The following is a 22,985-nucleotide window of genomic DNA, read 5'->3' on the forward strand; positions in this document are numbered from 1 at the left end:
AAATCTGGACAACAATACTAAATAGTAAATCTTAAATCTTAGCCTATTGCAGGAAAAAGAAAAATTTTTTTAGGGTAGTTCAGGGGTTGAAAGAAAATATCCACCTAAACTAATGGGCAAAACCTTGCAAATTCTTCAGTGTCATTTAAATGAAATAAAATAAGGAACCAAGAATCAAACTGCATTCACCGTAATACTTGTTCATTGGAAGAATTCTGGTGTTTTCTCTTCCCTGTTAAACGTCCATGACTGTATCAATTCCACCTGTGATTCCCAGGAGGGCTCCTAAAATCCTTTAAAAAAGGCTCACTGTCAAGAATGTTAACTGTGAGAAGCATGTGGTCAATAAAAGGTGGAGAAAACAGCTCCAAGGACTGCCTGCTAGGTGGGAGAGCTCTTGGAGAGAGGCCCCAGAGGGCCACGCCACTCTATTTTAAAGACCACATGCACGATTTTGCTCAGATGATTCCATGTGCCAGAGAAAGACCGAAAGGAGAAACGGATCTTTGCATCTACCTTCACCTTATGCTGAGATTCTTATTTTAAAAGAGATCTGAGATGTCATTAAACATGTTTAATTGAGGATAATGAAAAACTTCCTTTTTTGGCAAAATGATCTATTAAGCCCTGTCTATTTTAGAAGAAGATATATTTAGTCACTGCATGTATCTTAAGAGAAAGTCATGGCAAAGCAATTTCTCTCCTAGCAATTACGGAATGTCTCAGGTAGTTGCTATAAGGAATTTTTCACGCTTTCACAGAAATAATGCATAACACCACAGATTTACATCGCTATCAGGTAGAATATAAAACAAGGGCACACTATGCACTTAATTGTTGTCATAGGTATAAAAATCGTTAGTAATCAAAGGGAAAGTCTACTTGTGCTTACATTTAAAGCTTACATTTCAGAGGTACTTTCTGTTGATATCAGGGATTCTAGATGTTATGTGATCAATGGAGTTTGGTGTAACAAAGATACTTAATTCTAGCCAATGACGCATGCACTATTCTGAGGAAGGTTTTTCTTACTTCTGTTTTTGAAAGCTTTCTTGGATATGAAATTATAAAAGGTCAGCTTCCTCACTCCCTAAATCCCATTTTAAAAGCTTTAATTGCATTTCTTGATATTGTGAACATATGTTCTCATTGCTTACTGGGAGAAGGAAGAAGTGATTCATCTTTAACGGAGGATTGCAGAGAAAATAATTTTGCATACGTGAGAACGGTTAACCATGAATGCTAGAGAAAACAGAAAAATCTGTTCATTTAATAAAATGAAAAATACAAAAAATTTTAACAGAAAATTTGTTCATTTAACAAATATTTATTGAACATCTACTTTGTGACAGGCATTGCTCCCAACAGTGGGTGAGCTAACATTGGCTCGTTAACCCATCCACAAAGCAGAGTTTAAAACACTTGATTATGCTTAGTTATTCATTCAAATATTCATCAAATATTTAATGAAATGTTACTCTGTCAGGCCTTGAATGTATAACACCTTGGGGAAACAATTTCTCATAAAATCATTCTGCCAATTTCTGTGAAGATGATTTTTTTTAGAGCTTTCCCTATGGGAACAATTATTTTGAATCAGAATGTTTGCTTTTCTATTTCTTTTCTTCCCTGTTCTTTCTTAATCTGATAAAAACACAAAGTAAGTGTTTGCAAAAATCTGAAATTTTACGGGGCTTAAAATTAAAAAAAAAAGCTTTATTGAGATGTAATTCACATACCTTACAATTTCAACCTATTTAAAGTGCACATTTTGATGGTTTTTCTTGTATTCAAAGAGTTATGCAACATCTCCAAAATCACTTTTAGAACATTTTCATCACTCCAAAAAGAAACCCCATACCCATTAAGCCGTCACTCCTAATTGTCCTTTCCCCTGCCCCCTCAGACTTATGAAACCCTAATTTATTTTTGTCTTTATAAACATGTCTATTCTGGATATTTCATATCAATGGGGTCATACAATATTAGACCTTTTAATTACTGGCTTATTTCACTTAGCATAATGTTTTCAATCCACCCATATTGTATCCTGTATCATTACTTCATTCCTTTTTATGGCTGAAAAATATTGTGTTGTATGGATATCACACATTTTATTTAGACATACATCTGCTGATGTGCATTTGGGTTATTTTGAAATATATGAGAAACTTCTTTTGTGAGAAGTTATTTGGGCTATTATGAATAATGCTGCTATGAACATTTGTGTGCAAGTTTTGTATGGACATTTGTTTTAATTTCTCTTGGAGTGGAATTTCTGAGTCAAAAGAGAACTCTACGTTTAACTTTTGAGGACCTGCCAAACTGTTTTTTGAAGTGACGGCACCATTTTACATCCCTACCAGCAATAAATGACATGAAGGTTCCAGTTTCCCCAAATCTTCCACCAACAAATTTGTTTTTATCTGTCTTCTTCCTTCTTCTAATTATAGCCATTCCAGTAGGTATGATACAATGGTATCTCACTGTAGTTTTGATTTGCATTTCCCTGATGGCTAATGATGTTGAGCATCTTTTCATCTACTTACTGGCATTTACATATTTTCTTTGGGGGAATGTCTATTAAGATCCTTTGCCCATTTTGGGGATATTTATTTTTTTTATTTTTGAGTTGTATGAGTTCTTTTTATATTCTGAATACAAGTCCCTTAACAGATACATGATTTACAACCATTTCCCCCCATGCTGTGGGTTGTTTTTTTGCCTTCTTGAACCATCCACTCTTCAGGAATTAGGACCTCTCTCCAAAAAAACACAAAACAAAAACCCTATCCTGGCTTTTATTTGATAACTGTGCTTGAGAGATGAACTGGATGGAGGCAAAAAAGTTCAGACAGTGACTCTGGAATCTGAGCCGTGGTGCCCTGTGATGACTCACTCATCTAGAAGCTCAGGGCCAGGCACACACACTTGTGCTCACAATGTTTGTGGAACGTTTAACCTAAAATAGGCTTTCACTTTAGGTTTAAAATTGGAAATCCTTGATAAGTTACACAGTAGTCTTATGTCTTCTTAGGTGAGTAACTTCATCTTGTGTCTTTGTTTCCTCTTCTGTAAAATGGAGATGCTAAACCCATTGGGTGAAGGTGAGGATTCATAAGTGAATTCATGCAGTGTGTACAGAATAGTGCCCAGCATGGTGAAGTACAGTGACCGTGAGCTATTCTGTAACTACCCTTTGAAGCCAAGGAGTACAAGGACTGACTCTTATTCTGAAAATGTACACTTTGTTTGTAGTCAGTAGAACAGTTTCTGAACTGAGTTCCCTGGGTACCTCGAAAGTGTTTCAAAGAATTCAGCAAATGCTTAAAATAACTGTAATAAACCTCATGCACTCAAATGCCTTATGTGCCAAATGGTAATCTGTGCCATAACATCAGTGTATTACCTTGGGCTGTTATCTGGCTCATTTTTGGGCAGACTTCTGATCACATCTACATATATGTATAGTTTTCTTTTTTCTCCAACATTTTATTATGAAAAATTCAAACATACAACAAATTGGAAATAATTTTACAGTGGACTCTAGATTCTGCCATTAACATTCTACTGTACTTAAAAAAAATCACACATTTCTCCATTCCTCTACCATCCATCAAATCATCTTATTTTTGATGCATTTTAAAGATAGTATAGCTGTCGGTACACTTCCTCCTGAATTCTTTAGTGCGCAAGTTATCTAGGCATCAATATTTGCCCACGTTTTTTTCTTTTGATGTAAAATTTGCATACAAAAACCACACCAATCGTAAGTGCACCTTTGCTGAGTTTTGACAAATACACTCTCACTTGGGTAGCCCACAGCCTATGAGGATATTATGCACGTATGTTTAACGTATTGAAGGGGGCAGCAGTGTACTGGCCATTGTTGGTAGATGATTGGGTACAAGTCCCGGGGTTCAACTATAAAAGCAAGTGCCCTGGGGATCTGACAAGATGGCTGGGCTGCCACGCAGGATTTTCAAGGAAAACCAGTGTTTGCTGGCAGAACCAGTTCTGGGTATTAAAGCAGAACCAGATGAAAGCAATGCCCGTTATTTTCATGTGGTCATTGCTGACCCCCGGGATTCCCCCTTTGAGGGAGGGGACTTTTAAACTTGAACTATTCCTTCCAGAAGAATACCCAGTGGCAGCCCCTGAAGTACATTTCATGACCAAAATATATCACCCTAATGTAGACAAGTTGGGAAGAATATGTTAGATATTTTGAAAGATAAGTGGTCCCCAGCACTGCAAATCTGCACAATTCTGCTATCCATCTAGGCTTTAAGTGCTCCCAGTCCAGATGATCCATTAGCAAATGATGCAGCAGAGCAGTGGAAGACCAATGAACCCCAAGCCATAGAAACAGCTAGAGCATGAACTAGGCTACATGCAACGAATAATATTTAAATTGATCTGATCATCAAGTGTGCATCACTTCTGTTCTGCCAAGACTTCTCCATTTTTCGTTTGCATTTAATGGACACAGTCTTAGAAACATTACAAAATAAAAGCCCAGACATCTTCAGTCCTTTGGTGATTAAATGCACATTAGCAAATCTATGTCTTGTCCTGATTCACTGTTGTAAAGCATAAGCAGAGGCTAGAAGTATCATCTGGATTGTTGCAGAACGTTCAAAAGCAATGGCCCCTCTCCTGCTTTTCATTTTCCCCATCATGGTTTAAGTAAAAAGCACTGTGAATGAAGGTAGTTGTCAGGGTTAGCTGCAGGGGTGTGGGTGTTTTTCTTTATTTTATTTCTATTTTTGAGGAGGGAGGTAGTTTTATTTTAATTTTATGAGCTTCTCCCCCCACTTTTATGGTGATCTAATTAAATGCATTGGTTAAAGGCAGCTGACCAGTTCTTTAGAATATACCCTCCAGCCAAGTCTAACTTTATTTAGATGCTGCAGTTGGACAAGCTCGATTGTTTGAACTAAAATAGGAATATTAAACAAAAATCACAGCCCTCTCTAATATCATTGACTTTGCTGTCAAGTGTAGAATCTTCCCTTCAAAAAAGAAGCTTGTGACCATTTTGTATGGCTTGTCTGGAAAATTCTGTAAATCTTATGTTTTAGCAAAACATTTTTTGTTATTCTAAAAAAAAAAAGGCAAGTGCCCTGAGGTGCAAAGGGGCAGGGCTGTCCTTTTCCTTAAATGACAGGTACGGTACCCTGGGCTTCTCCGTGGGGCCTGCGCTCTCCTCTGAAAAGGCCTGGTGTGTCATCACAGGTGAGCCGTGTCCCCTCTGCACGCTGCGGCAGGGTGTTATGCTTTTTAAAGCCTAAGTATTTATCGGACTTGACAGTCACGTTAAGGAATGTGAAGAACTGTTAGAGATTGTTAGGATTTCAATGTTGAAGAAAATTTCTTACAATTCTTTTGCAAATTTCTGCATAAAATTAAAAAGCACCTTGCGATTACAAAGCAGACACACACACAAAAAAGAAAAAAACAAAACAAAAAACCGCTACCATTTGCAGCTACAGCTACAAAACTCAGAGTATTTCCACAGACTCCCTCCCCCAAGCAGAAGACACTGAGCTGAAGACAACTGTCCTCTTCAACTATTGAGTTTCAGGTTTCTTTTTAACTTTTTATTATACTAATTATATATATAATTCAGATTTCCCATTCTAACCACTTCCAAGTGGACAATCCAGCAATATTAATTATACTCACAGTAATATAATAATATAATATATTCTAACATTACTTTCATGAACTTTTCCACTTCCTTCCAGTTCATCCCTTGAACTTTTTCATCACCTCAAAGAGAAATTCTGCACCCATTAAGCATTAACTCCTCCCAGCCTGCCCTTGTCCTGGTAACCTGTACTCTACCAGGAAATTTGCTTCTTCTACGTACTTCACATAAGTGAGATCATATAATATGAATTTCAGTTTTGGTTTTCTGAAAATGACCACAGAGATTTTGTGGACTGACTTATAAAAAGTAAATGCAAATGTGGACATCTAAAATAAATTTTTATTTTAATAAAATTCGGCTTTGGTTTGGTATTTGCTGTAAATTTCATTTGGATGAGTAATTCTGTGGCTATCAGCTTGGAAAGTTGGTCCCAGTTTTAAACTGGGATCTGAGGGTGCCTGGGAGGGAACCAGAGAGAGGCTAATGGCTGGAGTTCAGCCCCTCGCCCCAAGGCAACCTCCCAGCCTCACCTTTAGCTCTTCACCTACCATTGCTGCACATATAATTCTGTTTGACACGGGGTTTCCTTCTAAGAAATAACCTGAGAAGCATAGCTCTAAGGCATCAAACGTGTGTGTGTGTGTTTTAACTATACTTAATTCAAAGCACCCAATCTTCACACATTTCTGAACCAATCTAACAATATACAGCAGATGGTCAACATCGGCAGGTTCTAGAGTGATAGGCTGGGAAGAGGTAGGGTCAGTGAACCCCATCTTTCGTAGAGGATTAAGTTGGATCCATGAACAGGAATCCACTGGAATTCTCTGAAGTAAAATGATCTCCACTCAAGGGAGTAGTTTCCTGAAAGCTTTTTAAAAACTTTTCACACAGAAACATCTGTGTTAAGCCCTCTCAAAAATCTCTTCCGGGATGCCTCAGAGCAGAGGTTTTCAAAAGGGGGCAGGAAAAATGGAAAACCAGGAGCTGATCGAGTTGTGCTGAGATATTTGTTTCCCCTACTTTGCCCCTGCCACTGGATGTATTCGTCACATCTAAAAATATATATATAGTGTTGCCCGTACACAGGATCACTTCCAATTCTGCAGATATAGAAAATAAATCTGAAAATAAATTTGGCTAGAAATAAAAGTCAAAATGAGAATTAAGAAGACATATGTGTATGAAGGTGGATGACTGTATATTTAAGGAATTATGTTTATTTAATGAGTATATAGCAATATGCATATTTTAAAGAATAGTTTCCTTTATTTTAAAATTACCTGCAACAATTCATCTTTGAAGTTGAAATTTCATTTTTGCTAATAATTTCCAGATTGTTCTGACAGCTTAGCGTTCAAGGAGTTGGCAGCCATGACTACAAATCATGGCTAAAGAGAGTGTACATGGTCACAAAAACTCCTAACAGATGACAGAAGGCAGATATGGGACTGTCCACAAAATCAGTTTACCTTTCTCACTGCTCCTTCCTTTTTTTCTGGGATATTAGAGTATCCTAAAACTAGTCACTCGAACGGCTACACTCCGAAAGGAAGTGATCATGCGAACTTATCAGTAGGAAGTTTGAGACCCTGTGCTAGCCTCTCTGAGCAGCAGAGTTCAAAGTTACATTACACGAAGCCTGATTTTATAAAGCTATTCTAAAGATCCAATTTTCTCTGGTTTTCTCTCTCCCAAAATAGCTGTTTCCATGGCTACATAATCACCTCTTATTAAGACTTACAGGAAATGTATTTTGGGGGATAATTCAGTAGAGATTGTTATTTAATCTTCACAGTGGGGACTGGGAAATTCTGTATAAAATATCATCGCTGGTAATCCACACAGTTTGCTTGATGCTACAAAGACACACGTTTTTACCCCAAGTGTGATATTTGAAGCTCAGTTATAATTTATCATTCCTGTACCCCTTTAATCCCGACAGTCTTGGTGTCAGACCCTGTAATCGGGCTGACCTTCCTCACCCACTTGGGGTGCAGGAGGGACCCCTGACCAGGTGGAGGGGCCCCGTGAGGGGACAGCGCAGGGGACAGGAAGGCTAGATGGAAGGTGGCTTGGCAGTTCACAAAACCCATCCTTCTGGCTCCATTCGGAATCCAGCCTGCAGCTTATGGGGTGGCTTTGTCAGTCAGCACCCAGGGAAGGGTGGAGCCGACAAGGGAAGGGTAACGAGAACCACCCAGAGGAGATGCAGGAGCCAGGCTACCCCTGATGGACGATGGCTTCCAGGTGTCCTCAGAACAAGCCCCCATTTGCTTGAAGCAGCCTTAGCACGTCCCCAGTCCTTGCAAACCAAGGAGCCTAATGCAGGTCATAGTAGCCTCTGAATCTCCAGGACCTGTGTGCTTTATGATGTCGAGGCCCCATCTGGGAACATCCACCTGCCAGCTGGGCAGCAAGGCTGCGTGGTTTTGGCTGGCTGGTACTAGGACGTACCCCGAGACCTGACTCTGCTTGGGGGAAGAGCACCTGCCATCCAGGTGCATGTCCTCAGCACTCAGGCCGAGAAGAGTCGTTTCCACGCTTTTCCTGCCCTGGATAATCCCCCCATCCCCCTCCCGCCATAATCTTTTTTTTTTTTTTTTTTTGATTGAAATAATTCTCATAAAATAAAATTTCATGTAACATAAAGTTCACCATTTTGGAATATTCAATTCAGTGTTTCTAAGTATATTTGTAAGGTATATTTGCCATCACCACTATCTAATCCCAGACATTTTCACCACCTTAAAGAGAATCTGCATAGCCATTAAGCAGTTTTCAATATTCCCCTACTGGGAAAGGATTATAAAGCATACTTTCCACAAGTTCAAATGAAGATGTACATGAATGCCAATGACAATACGGGCTCTCCTAGAAATCCCAGTTGCTAGCAATTTCCTGGTATACTCTCCCCACCTCTAAAACATGGTGATTTAAAACATAACTCTATCATGATTTTTAAATGATTATGAAATGAGATGTTTGAGAAAGAGTGAGTGAGAGAAAGAGGAAAAAATAAAAGGCTTTTTGGGAGGAGCTAAGCCCCTCCGTCGTTCTCAGGCTGCATTCTGGGCTCCACCAAGGACCTTCTCTGCACTTCCCCACATCCTCATCTAGAAAAGTCTTGCACTTTGGGTTTTAAGAATCCAGTTGTGGAATGAGAACAATTTAAATGACACAAAAATAACCACAAAATGTAACTCACAAATGGAACGTAAAGGGCAGGGCAATTCAAAATGGGGATGCTGATTTGAGGCAAGTCTTGAAGGAACTGTAAAGCAGGGCAGGAAATTAGAAAATGTGAAATATTTTTCTAGTTAATTAGAAATGTTTATTAGTCAGCAGTCTCTTTAGCACACACCGTGGAGGATGGTTAAAACTCCCTGTTGCCATCCTAGGATGTCTAAAGCAGGTGCGCGCTAAGAATGTGGTTCTTTCCATTTTTTTTTTTTTAAATGCACCCTGTAATGCCGAATCCGGTTCTCTAAATACACTCCTGAAACCAACTTCTGAAGCTGGAACTCTCCCAGGTCCCCACATTTGCTCCTGGCCATGCTCATCTTATTTCCAAGGCTTTGTAACCAACACTGGGCTGCATCACCAGACTCTCTTCTGAGCTCCAGGCCCATTACCAACTGCACAATTGCCATCTCCACTTGCTAGACCTCTGGCAGAGTTAACCTTTCTGCATCAGAGTTTGATCTTCCCGCCCTCCCACAAACCTGTTACCTCCTGGGCATCATATCAATAAATGGCGTCATTATCCACCCAACTCTCATCTCAACACCCCCTTGGCCTCTGCCTCCTTCCCGTTTATCCAACCCACAGCCCAGGTCTGGCCTCTCAGCAACCAGGACTCAGCTCCACGGCCGCCACCTTGACCCACCTCCTCTCTGGTTTCTTGGCCTCCATCCTGCACAACTCCCTCCTGTCCTCCAGACAGCAGCCAGGGTGCTCTGTACCCCTCACACTCACTGGCTTTGGCTGCTCACCACTTTTGGAATATGGTTCAAGTTCCTGGGCACGGCCTTCAGCGTTCTGGAGGGTCTGCCCCTACCCCCTGACTTCTTTCTGGCCATCTTCCCTTTACCCATCCACTCCAGACTGGCTTCAACCAACACCTGGAAAGTGCCCAGGTTACCTGGCTCCTGCAGGCCCCGCTGCTGACCTCCCTTTGATGCCCAACGCTGCTCCTGGGTGTCCCACAAGAATCTTGGCCTGAGGAAGGGGCTGCGATGACCCAACATCTACTCTCCCCTTAAACTGATATTCATCATGGAGCTCTATTATTAGATCCAAATATTGTCAGTGCCCAGATTTTGTGCTTTCGAAATATCTTCCATAACTATGAATTTTAGTTTTTCAGAATTGAAATACAAAATTGTTCATTTCTTGCTGCCCAAAGAGTAACATAAAATAACTAGTCATAAATATAGCTTTTGTTATCAAAATAGCAAACATACCTAGAACATCTTGATTATTTAGCATTTTCCTGGGGACCATTATACTCTAATAGTAATAGAATGTATCTAAAATAGCAAAAGAAATGGGAAAATATGTATTTTGGGGGAAGACAATGAGCCAACCTAGGCATCAGAGTCTTTTTCTCATTTCTCTCCATTACATTTTTTCATTGAATGTTTACCTATTATTTTCTATTTTCAAGGTTCTTAAATGTCAATATCATTTTAATTTTTAATTTGGGGTCCCCTGCTTCCAAATTAAAATATAATCATGAATATTTAAGCACATTATAATATATAAATATGCCTATGACTCTACAGAAAGCCTAAACATGAATAAAACTGAAAACAATAACTAGGACAAAATGAATATAACTGCTTCTGGTTTTTCCCTCAAGCCCTTTCAATTTGCCAGCTACTTCTTTTTAAATTTATTTTTAAAGTTGATTTCTGTAGTAAAATGTGAATTATTTGTTCCTTGCATTCAAGAAACTTCAGGATCACCGGGAGGGCCACATAATTGTGAAATGACCATATTCTTCAAAGGGATCTGTAACTCGTAGGAGAACACACTTACTATTGTGCACAGTCGATCAGCTGGTACTCGTTCGATCTCTCAAAGCAGGCCTTCACGCCTTCATCATCCCAAAGCTTTTTCACATGATCAAAGAACTCCTAAAATGTGAAAAAGTTACAAATAAGAAAACACATGGGTTCTAATCTTGCAAAAAGTTAAAAGAATCTGCAAAAACAATATACAGGTAACAAATGAACTGTTTCCCTTTGTAGAGGCATGCTTTCCACACAGTAAAATGCACAGATCTTATGTTCAGTTTGGTGAAAAATGTATGCATCTGTGCTATCACTGAAACCAGTTATAGAACATTTTTATCACTCTAAAAAATCACCAAAAATGAAAATTAAAAGCCAAAAGGCAATGACATTCATGAAGTATAAATACAATTAAAAATTTAAAAATTCTTAGCATTCAATAACTTCACTAGTTGGACCGCTACCTCAGCAATTAAAAAACATGCATATTGTGATGGTAAGTTCTGTCCTTCCTGCTGTCTTTTCAAATTCTATGTGAGCCATGATTTTGAATAGACATGGCTGAGAAAATGGAATAAATGAGGTCCAGAAGCATTAGCTAAAACTGTATTCTTTTAGGATAAGGGTAGTAATTCATTATTTTTTGGCATTTTAAAAAAAGTCTGTGAAAAGTGGAAATTGGGATTGCTGGCTCATGCCAACCCCGAGGTCACAGTGCTCATTTGCATCCGTCGTGGCAAGTGACATCCTTGGAAACAAGAAATTTCCTTATCTCCAAGTAAAAGGTAGATTTATAAATTCATATTTCCAAAATTACCAAATAGCAGTGCCATGGAAGCAAATGACTACTGGTTAGTTGCTGAACATAAAATAAGTTACATAAATGTTCACAGAAGCAAATGATGATAGATTAGTTGCTGAATATAAAAAGAAGTTATGTAAATGCTCACACAGCATTTCATTAGAATATTTACGCCCCTTTCAACATCAGTTGTTTTCCCCTCAACCAACCTCAGGAAGCATCTGTCTCCATCTCTCATTTGCATGTGAGGATTCTGAGGCTTCACAGCTAGTAAGCGGTGGATACCTGTCTTCAAATTCATTATCACTACCGTAATTCCTAGGAATCATCATAGATTCTTTGCAGAAATGAAACATGGGTTGGTACTTTCCCTTAGAGATTCACAGTTCCACAAAAGGCTGGATCAAAGTATTGTGGGGCCTGACATTTATAAAATTTGGGGGGTTCTCTTCGAAAAAATTATGAGTACAAAGTTAGGTTACCATGTCTCAGAGGGTGAGTAGAAGTGAGGGGCTCTTGCTTTAAGCTTTATTAGCTTCTCAGAAAATCCAATTCTGACTATACAGTATCAGGAATAATTTTTACAGCTATGGCTTATATCACCATCTGCATCCATCTATCTATCTATCTATCTATCTATCCATCCATCCACCCATCTATCATCTATCCATCCATCCATTCATCCACCCATCCATTCATCCACCCATCCATCCATCTATCTATCATCAACAAATTCATTTTTTCCACAGGTGACAATGAAGGGGACAATCTCCACCTGAAGGAGAATGGCTGGACCTTTCTGTTTAAATCTTGTTTCCCAAGATTTATGCTTCTTTCTGGACTCTCCCCCTGCTGCTTTCCCATTCCACTAAAGGAATTTGTAGGCTTCCTTAACAAGTAGTTTTTTCTAAGCGTCACACGAAGATAAACACACACACACACACACCTCGAAGATAAACCTGTTACGTCACTGTCAAGATAGTCTTGGAAGAGAGAGGATGGCTTTTGGGCTGTGATGAGACACTTGCATGCTGCTATATGAGGCCCACAATTTCTCAACACATGACAGATTCATTGCATATAAAAATAAATTTCCTGGATTTACTCAAATACAGGAACTGAAAATACTGCATTTTATGAAAGAAGTATAATAATTATCCACTATAATATGTTTATTAGTGGCAATTCTATACAACAACCGAGATTGGGGTGACCACTCTCAACCAAGCTGACTTAGTTTCCTAGCTGCTGAAACAAAGACCATATAGTGGGTGGCCTTAAACAATGGGAATTTATTGGCTAGTGGTTTTGAGGCTAGGAGAAGTTGCAAACTGAAGGGAAAGTAATGTTCTGAGGTGATGCTTTCTCCCTGAAGACTGTGGCATTCCGGGGCTGGCTGCTGGTGATCCTTGGTCCTTGGCTTTTCTGTCACAAGGCAGCGCACATGGTGGCACCATTTTCCTTCTCCTCCTGTTCAGCTGACTTCTGGTGTCTTCTTGTGGCTTCTCTCTCGATATGACTCTCCCTCTGCTCATAAAGGACTTCAGTGATCCTCATTAAAGCTCAACCTGATTCAGGGGGCCACCATTTAACTGAGGTGACCTCTTATGAAGGACTCCAACGAACCTCAATTGAAGCCCAACCTGATTCAGGGGGCCACACCTAAACCCAAGCAATACCTTCAAGAGCTCCTACTTACAATGGGTCCACATCCACCAGAATGTGAACCAAAACCACGTACAAACTGGAGTACTCTGTTCAATCCACTTCACAAGTCAAAGAGAAAACTCTCAAACTACAGAACTCCTTCATCTGCTTCCAAGAATTAAGAAGGGCCCTGACAAGGTGGGAGGAGGAAAAGCAAACCTTGCAAGTCCACATGTCACCATCTTTCTGCAGTGTCTTTGAGCGGAGGCTGAGGGGACAACAAGAATGCATGGCGGTCACCATGAGACTTGCCAGCCAGCGATGGAAGTGGAGCCATACGGTGTGGACCCCAAGAGCTCCATCAGTGGAGGGGGTGAGAACAATGTCATACTGAGAAGAGCCCCTGGATGGCGGGACTAGAAAACCAAAGGCTCTGCTCGTTCGGGACCAAACGCTTGGCTAGCTGCGCCCTGTGTACACTTCACCCCCGCTCCTTGCTGCCCCACTGTGCAGGTGCCTCTATCTCTGCTACACACATGGGAAATGGGCTGGGGTCAGAAGTCCTGGGTTTCAACTCATTTTTATTTTAACTTTTTATTTTGAAATAACTGCAAACATACAGGGCAAGTGCAATAGCAATACAAAATCTCTACAGAGAGCTCCAATCACCTCATTTTAATAATGGGGAATGGGCGCCTGGGGAGGGCAGGGGTTTTTCTGGCTCGTTGGGCCATGCTGAATGCCTGGGGCTGGCTTTGAAGCAGGGATGGTGTGAGCCAAACAGGGGAAGAGAGAAAGCTTTTCACAACTGGCTGTTTGCTTCAACTACTTTTGTATTCTCTGTCCTTGGTGAGGTGATGGGGGTGGAAAGGCAGGAACTGCAGAATTGGAAATATTTAGTGGGACCTACCAAGGCTCCCTCCTGCACAAATATCAAGACAAAATCCCTCCTTGGACATCCCCCAAAATTGTTTGCACCTGTCCATGGTAACTGTTTCGTCCCATGGCTCCCCAAGCAGGCTTTTTGCCTCAGTGGGCTGGGCTTCAGCTCCATTTGTGTCCTCATTCCTTCACGGTGCCCTCTTCTAACTCATTTTGCATTAATTTCTGGTAGGTCACAATAAAGACCTTAATATTATAATCATTGCTACCATTTAGTTCTTATTTCATGGCTCTTATTTTGCTGAAGGCACTGGGCAAAACAGTGTAACGCATATGATTTCATTTACTTCTCATAACTGCCTTGAGAAGTGGCTATTCTTGCCCACCCTCAGAGTGGTTAAGTAACTCACCCAAGGATGCACAGCAGGCAATGGCAGGGCAGGGTCTGTCTTATTCCACAATCTTTGTATTTAACCACTAGGCTGCTCTAGCACCCTTTATCATATCTATTAACTAATGTTTTTTCTCATTCGGTGCTGGATTCCTTTGAAGTCTGTATTGGTAAAGTGACTTATTTTAGTAAACTCACTCTTAACTGGATAAAGCATGTACAGAAGATCCGGTACAGGTTTCCAGTGGTAGACTGACCTGTGTTCCCCACAAAGGCAGGACCCGGCGCTGGGGGTGTGAATTCATTTGTAAACAGGACTTCAGAAGAGCCTACTTGGATAAGGCCAAAAGGGATCAGCACAGGCCTTGACCCCAAATGGCTGAAGTCCTTCTAAGTGGAGGAGAGGGAAACTGCCAGGGGACGGACTGCCGAGACTGAGCCACCACCAGAAGGCTACAGACTCAGAGAAAGCATGGCGTGCCGAGACCTGTCACGCTGACTTCCAGCCTCCAAAACCACTAGATGATAACCTCCTGTCATTTAAGCCAACCAGGAGTGGCGCCTGTCACAGCAGCTCGGCCACCTAAGGTGCCTGGTTAAAGCAACAGAGCAGACACGCCTGAGGATTCCCAAAGGTCAGTGAAGTTCAGGAAATTACACTGACCTGGGAGACACAGCACATGGGAGTTCAGGTCAGTAAACAAGAATCAAGATACATAACCTCCAGGGCATCTGCTGGTAGCAAAAGAGGAACTGTGGTCACTGTGGTTTTAAAACAGATTCTTCGGCGAACACCAAAGAAACAAAGCCACAACAGTCTTCACTGTGGCTTCCTCAATGGTAAACATTAGATGTTGGACTAGAATACAACCAGGCCCCTGTGATTCTACGTGTTTACTTTTAAAGGGGTCCTGAAAACTTTTTGGAAAATTCCAGAGCTGCTGCTGCCATTGCTTCTTCAACTTTTTATTAGGGAGCATTTCAAATAAGTACAAAAAGACAGAATGAACCCCCAGCTATCCAATGTTCAGCTTCAGTATTTATAACACATGGCCAATTTTGTTTTAGCTGTATCTCATCCACTTTTCCCCCTCCTTTATTATTTTGAAACAAATCCCCGACATTGTGTCATTTTGTCTGCATATATTTAAACATTATTTCTAAAAGATAAAGACTTTAGAAAATATAGCCAGAATACCATGATCTCAACTAAAAATACATAAATAGAGAAAGAAACAATTCTGTAAAAACATAAAATATCCAGTCAGCCAGTATAGCTGCATTAGCTGTAATTAAACATGTGTCCAGAGCCAGCCTAAGAATTTCACATATTTGCTAAAACAAGTGAGAAATAAATAAGAAGAACGATTTTAGTGTGCCTCCCTTAGCAACTAACAGGAATACTAAAATGAAAATAATTTCTGGGTGTGTGTGGAAATAACGGGTGCTTCACAGTGAAATGTAACCTGTTTTTGACATCTAGAAGTATATAGAAATTAGGAGCACGAAAAGAAAATTACCAAGTGACAGTTCTTACTTTTTTTTTCCATATTACTGAATATGAGAATCACCTTGTGAGCATTTATTTAGCAAATGAAATACAAATGAAGTTGTTACTCTTATTCAAAAGGGTTTGCATTGTGTTATACAAAACAAACAATAATGATAAATTTAAACTTACTTTTTAAAAGTAAGGCTTAATCATTCCGCAGGTAAATTCACTGCCCTCCCCCTATGTGGAATATGACTCCCAGGGGTGTAAATCTCCCTGGCAACATGGGACATGTCTCCCAGGGATGAGCCTGGACCTAGCATCCTAGGATTGAGAAAGCCTTCTTGACCAAAAGACGGAAGAGAAATGAAACAAAGTAGTTTCAGGAGCTGAGAGTTTTCAAATGGAGTCAAGAGGTCATTCTGGAGAGTATTCTTATGCGCCATACATATATATCCCTTATTAGTTTTCAGTGCATTGGCATAGCTAGAAGGAAATACCTGAAATTGTCGAACTTCAACCCAGTAGCCTTGATTCTTAAAGATGACTGTATAACTATTTAGCTTACACAGTGTGAATGTGTGATTGTGAAAACCTTGTGGCTCACACTCCCTTTATCCAGTGTATGGACAGATGAGTAGAAAAATGGGAACAAAAATTAAATGAATAATATGGAGGATGAAGGGGATGGGATATTTTGAGTGTTCTGCTTTGCTTGTATTTTTATTCTTATTTTTTTTAATTTTTATTTTTCTGGAGTAATGAAAATGTTCAAAAACTGATCTTGTTCCAAATGGAATTGCGAGATAACTCTGGTGGACATTCTTATGCACTACATAGATAACACCTCTTAGGCTTTAATGTATTGGAATAGCTAGAAGTAAATACCTGAAACTACCAAACTCCAACCCAGCAGTCTGGACTCCTGAAGACAATTATATAATAATGTAGATTACAAGGGGTGACAGTGTGATTGTGAAGACCTTGTGGATCACACCCCCTTTATCTAGTGTATGGATGAGTGGAGGAATGGGGATAAAAATTAAAGGACAAATGGGGTGGGATGGGGGATGATTTGGGTGTTTTTTTTCACTTTTATTTTTTACTCTTGTTCTGGTTCTTTCTGATGTAAGGAAAATGTTCAGAGATAGATTGTGGTGATGAACGCATAACTATGTTATCATACTGTGGACAGTGGATTGTATATCATGGATGATTGTATGGTGTGTGAATGTATTTCAATAAAACTGAATTTAATTAAAAAAAAAACTGATCTTGGTGGTGACTATGCAACTATATGATGGTACTGTGAACAACTGACTGTACACTGTGGATGACTGTATGGTATGTGAATATATCTCAATAAAACTGAATTGGAAAAAAAAGTAAGCCTTAAAAATTTTGAACCATAATTTTGATTTTTAATACCTAACCACTCCATTTCACAATGTTTTCCTTCTTTATCTGCTGTCCATGAATATCTTTATATTTATAGTATAACCTGGAATTCTCAGATGAGTAACAGTTAATTTTTTCCTTTTATTCTTTCAAATTCTTCATAACTACTTTTAAATGGAACTATGCTAAGAAATAGAAGATCAAATATTCTTGCATTCTCTGCTAAGATGATACAACAAAATAACTTTTTTGGTTATGCTGATACTTAGAACACATTTTTCATTTTGTGTATTTTTCATTTTTGAAATAAAAACCAAAACCATATTCCACATGTCTTGAAACGGATGCTCTAGGTTTGTTTGGAGTCAGGGTTCCACCCACATACACTTAGATGACAGGGCAGCTGGCCTGTCCTAGCAGCTAAGAGGGAATCACCAGTGGCCTGAAGCAAAAATGCCATTCCTTACTTCAGTACACAGTATCCTTTCTAGGACAATTTATGGAAAATATATCTCTATAATTTTAGTACCAGGAATATTTTTTTTTTGCATATCTCAAGCAACTGCCTTTTTCTTTAATTCAGTTTTATTGATATATATTCACATATCATACAATCATCCGTAGTATACAATCAACTGTTCACAGTACCATCATATAGTTGTGCATTCATCACCCCAATCTATTTTTGAACATTTTCCTTATATCAGAAAAAGTAAAAATAAGAATAAAAAATAAAAGTAAAAAAGAACACCCAAATCATTCCCCCTCTCCCACCCTATTTTTCATTTAGTTTTTGTCCCCATTTTTCTACTCATCCATCCACACACTGGATCAAGGGAGTGTGATCCACAAGGCTTTCACAATCACACTGTCACCCCTTGTAAGCTACATTGTTACATAATCGTCTTCAAGAGTCAAGGCTACTGGGCTGCAGTTTGATAGTTTCAGGTATTTACTTCTAGCTACTCCAATACCTTAAAACCTAAAAAGGGTTATCTACATAGTGTGTAAGAGTGCCCATCAGAGTGTCCGCTCGACTCCATTTGGAATCTCTCAGCCACTAAAATTTTTTTTTTGTTTCATCTCTCAGCCCCCTTTTGGTCAAGAAGATATTCTCCATCCCACAATGTCGGGTCCAGATTCATCCCCAGGAGTCCTATCCTGTGTTGCCAGGAAGATCTACACCTTCTTGAAGACGAGGGCAGTGAGTTCACCTGCTGAGTTGAGTTAGCTAGAGATAGAGGGCCACATCTGAGCAACAAAGAGATACTCTGGGGGAGACTCTTAGGCACAGTCATAAGCGGTTTTAGTCTCTCCTTTGCAATAACAAGCTCCATAAGGACAAGTGCCAAGAAAGAGGGCTTGGCATACCAAACCATCACTCCTCAATGTTTGTGAGAACATCAGCAACAATCCAGGTGAGGAAGTCCAACACTTACACATTTTACCCCAGCTCCTCAGGGGAGCTCTGCATATATATTTTTATTCTCTGTCCAAATTACTTTGGGATGTGTCTCTATTTCACACTAACCTATGCAAACCTACCAGGACTCACTTCCTATTAAAAGTTTCATTTAATTATGGTATTTGAACAAGCTGTACAAGTTAAATAGTTTAGGAAATAGATCCTGCACCAAATAAATATCTCTTCCCTTGGTCTCACATGGAACTTGAACCAAGCAACTGCCTTTTAAATTTTATTGCTAATTTAAAATCTTATGGATACTGTGTCTTTTCCATTGCTGATGTCACAGTTGAATGCGTTATAGCAAGTATATGGGTTACTTCCCATATGTGCGAGTGTTTTACATGTACTGACTTCACTCCTGGCTCCCAAAACTTACTCTCTGGTTCCTATTTTCAGTCTCCTCATCCCCCTTACTCATTTCAAAGTCATTTTATTAACTTGCATTATAATTTTGCAAGCAACACCAGATCCTTTCTGAAACAAGCTGTGGCATAAATAAATGCTTGATTTAGCTTTTTATGGGAACACAGTGAATAAAGTCCACTACAATAATCAAAATACACCTTAGAAATAGGTAGTTCAGGTCAGTAGCCATTTAAAATGAATTTTCCAAACATTGAATTTAGATCTGATTCATTTAAAATATCCCTATTCTAACTTAGAAGGCACAAGACTTGTACACTGAAACCTGCAAAACATTGCTAAAGAAAATTAAAGAGACCTAAATAAATGGAAAGACATCCCATGTTCATGGATTGGAAGACTTAATATTGTCAGAATGACAATACTACCTGAGTTGGTTTGAATCTATTATATACCCCAGAAAAGCCCATGTTTTTTTTAATCTAATCTTTTGGGGGCAGACCTATTGTGGGTGTGACCTTTAATTAGGTTGTTTCCATGGAGATGTGACCCCAACCCATTCAAAGTGGGTCTTAATCCCCTTGCTGGAGTCCTCTATGAGAGGATAAAAGGCAGAGACATTTTGGAGAAAGCTAAGAGAGAAAGAAAATGCCCTGAGAGGAACAAGAAGGACCCATGCAAACTCAGAGCAGCTAAGGCAGATGCCCACTGACATTGTGGAGAAAGCCACTGAAACCAGCAGCTAACCCCAGGAGAGAAGGATCAGCAGAGCCAGCCACGTGCCTTCCCATGTGACAGAGGAACCCCAGATGCCACAGGCCTTTCTTCAGGGAAGGTATCATCTTGTTGATGCCTTAATGGGGAAATTTTCATGGCCTTAGAACTACAAATATGTGAACTAATAAACCCCTTGTTCTGGTTTGTATGTATTGTGTCCCCCAGAAAAAGTCATGTTCTTTGATGCAGTCTCGTGGGGACAGATGTGTTGGTGTTGATTAACTTGGACTGTTTGGATTAGGTTGTTTCTGTGGAGATGTGCCCCACCCAACTGTGGGTGATAGCTTTGATTGGATAGTTTCCATGGAGGTGTGGCCCCGCCCATTCAGCATGGGCCTTGATTAGTTTATTGAAGCACTATATAAGTTCAGACAGAAGGAGGGAGCTTGCTACAGCCAATAGAGACACTTTGAAGAGCACACAAGAGCTGAGAGAGGAGCTGCATAAGAGAGACAGTTTGAAGATGGCTATTGAAAGCAGACTTTTGCTCCAGAGAAGCTAAGAGAGGGAAAATGCCCCAAGAGCAATTAAGAGTGACATTCTGGAGGAACTGCAGCCTGGAGAAGAACTTCCTGGGAGAAAGCCATTTTGAAACCAGAACTCTGGAGCAGACACCAGCCACATGCCTTCCCAGCTAACAGAGGTTTTCCGGACGCCATTGGCCATCTTCCGGTGAAGGTACCAATTGTTGATGCCTTACCTTGGGCACTTTATGGCCTTAAGACTTAACTGTGTAACCAAATAAACCACCTTTATAAAAGCCAATCCATTTCTGGTGTTTTGCATTCTGACAGCATTAGCAAATCAGAACACCCCCACTGTAAAAGCCAGTACATTTCTGGTATATTGTATTCCAGCAGTTTTAGCAAACTGAAACACTACCCAAACTGATAAACAGATTTCAATACAATCCCTATAAGAATCCCAACAGCATTTTTTGCAGAAATGGAAAACTCATCCTGTTTCATTCAGAATTTCAAGGGACCCAGAATAGCAAAAACAATCTTGAAAACGAAGAACAAAGTTGGAGGGATCGCACTTCCTGATTTCCTACAAAGCTGCAGTAATCAAAATGTGGTGCTGGCATAACACCAATGGAATAAAATTGAGAGTGTAGGGATAAACCCTCACATTTATGACCAATTGATTTTTGACAAAGGTGCCAAGACCATTCAATCGGAAAAGAACAGTCTCTTCAACAAACGGTGCTGGGAGAACTGGAAATCCACATACAAAAGAATGAAGGCGGATCCTTACTTCATACCATATACAAAAATTAACTTAAAATGGATCAAAGATCTAAATTTAAGAGCTAAAACTACAAAATTCTTAGAAGAAAACATAGGGGCAGATCTTCATGAGCTTGGATTTCACAATGGTTTCTTAAACGTGACACCAAAAGGACAGGCAACAAAATAAAAAAAATAGGTAAATAGGATGTCATAAAATTTAAAAACTTTTGTGTATCAAAGGACACTATCGAGAGTGTGAAAAGACAATCCACAATTGGGAGAAAACATTTGCAAACCATATATCTAATAAGGGCTTAACATCCACGATGTGTAAAGAACTGCTACAATCCAACATCAGAAAGACAAAGAATCCAATTTAAGAAAGGACTTGAATAGACATTTCTCCAAAGAAAATATACAAACAGACAATAAGCACATGAAAAGATGTTCAACATCATTAGCCATTAGGAAAATGAAAATCAAAACCACAAGATACTACTTCACACCCACTAGGATAGCTAGTTAAAAAAACAACACAATAAGCGTTAGTGAAGACGGGCAGAAACTGGGTCCCTCATTTATTACTGGTGGGAATGTAAAAAGGTGCAGCTGCTGTGGAAAACAGTTTGGCAGTTCCTCAAAAAGTTAAAACATAGAACTCCCATATGACCAAGCAATTTCATGCCTAGTTATGTACCCTAAAGAACTGAAAACAGGGACTCAAACAGACACTTGTATGCCAACACTCATAGCAGTGTTATTCACAAAGGTCAAATGGGAGAAACAAACCAAGTGTCCATCAACAGATGAATCAATAAACGAAATGTGCTCTATCCATACAACAGAATATTATTCAGCCATAAAAAAGAATGAAGTTCCGATACAGGACACAATATGGATGGATTGAGAACTTCATGCTTAGTGAAATAAGCTAGACATAAAAGGACAAATATTATAGACATTTCTCCAAAGAAGATACACAGACAGACAATAAGCCCATGAAAAGATGTTCAACATCATTAGCCATTAGGGAAATGAAAATCAAAACCACAAGATACTACTTCACATCCACAAGGATGACTATTGTTAAAAAAAAAAACAACACAATAAGCGTTAGTGACACCCCTTCTATGAAATATCTAGAATAGGCAAATTCATGGAGACAGAAAGTAGATTAGTGGTTACCAGGAGCTGGGGGAAAAAAGGGATGGGGTGTTATTGCTTAATAGATATAGAGTTTCTGTTGGGGTGATGGAAAATTTTGGAAATAGATAATGGTGATGGTTGTACGATATTGTGAATGTAATTAATGCCATTGAATTAAAAACTTAAAAATGGTTAAAATGTCACATTTTATGTTATATATATTTTACCATGCAAAAAAAATGCACCTACTCAATTTTATCCTTCTGGTAATAGAATGAGCTAACAGGTGTCTGTTATTTCTTTTTCCAGGTATCTGGCAGATATCACATTGAAAGTCCATTTGTGATGTGTGATGTCTGGTAACACTGTGATTTTATTTATAATCTCTGTCCATCCTCAAACCTAATTTATACAGTAAGTCTAAAGTTCTATATAGGAATGGCTTTCAGAAACGATGCTTAAAAAACCACAACTCTAGTAGTTCCAAAATACCTAGGCCCCTATCTGAGTATCTATAAAAGACACTCACTAAGTTTTATCTCTCAGAAACTTAAAACCACCAGTGTTCTTATGCCAGACGAGTCCTAAAATCCAGAGGCAACAGCCTCTTCAAGAACAACAATCAGATGCAGCCCCCTTCCCCATAATGTCGACATCTCTTTCAAAAGGAACAAGTTAGGGTGGTCACTGTCTAGACATCCCTGAAAATCAAG

At 39.5% G+C, this 22,985-nt stretch overlaps 1 protein-coding gene across 5 annotated transcripts in view; it reads right to left on the bottom strand.

Moving 5' to 3' along the window:
- GNAL (G protein subunit alpha L) overlaps nt 1-22,985 on the bottom strand; it is a 172,055-nt gene that overhangs the window by 33,804 nt on the left and 115,266 nt on the right. For all 5 annotated transcript variants that reach the window (XM_037805469.1, XM_037805470.1, XM_037805473.1 and 2 more), the window contains one exon: nt 10,700-10,797. In XM_037805469.1, the coding sequence (XP_037661397.1) occupies nt 10,700-10,797 (98 nt within the window). The remainder of the gene's footprint in view (nt 1-10,699; nt 10,798-22,985) is intronic.

The sequence above is a fragment of the Choloepus didactylus genome, chromosome 16 (genome assembly GCF_015220235.1).
Source record: "Choloepus didactylus isolate mChoDid1 chromosome 16, mChoDid1.pri, whole genome shotgun sequence".
Lineage (NCBI taxonomy): Eukaryota > Metazoa > Chordata > Mammalia > Pilosa > Megalonychidae > Choloepus > Choloepus didactylus.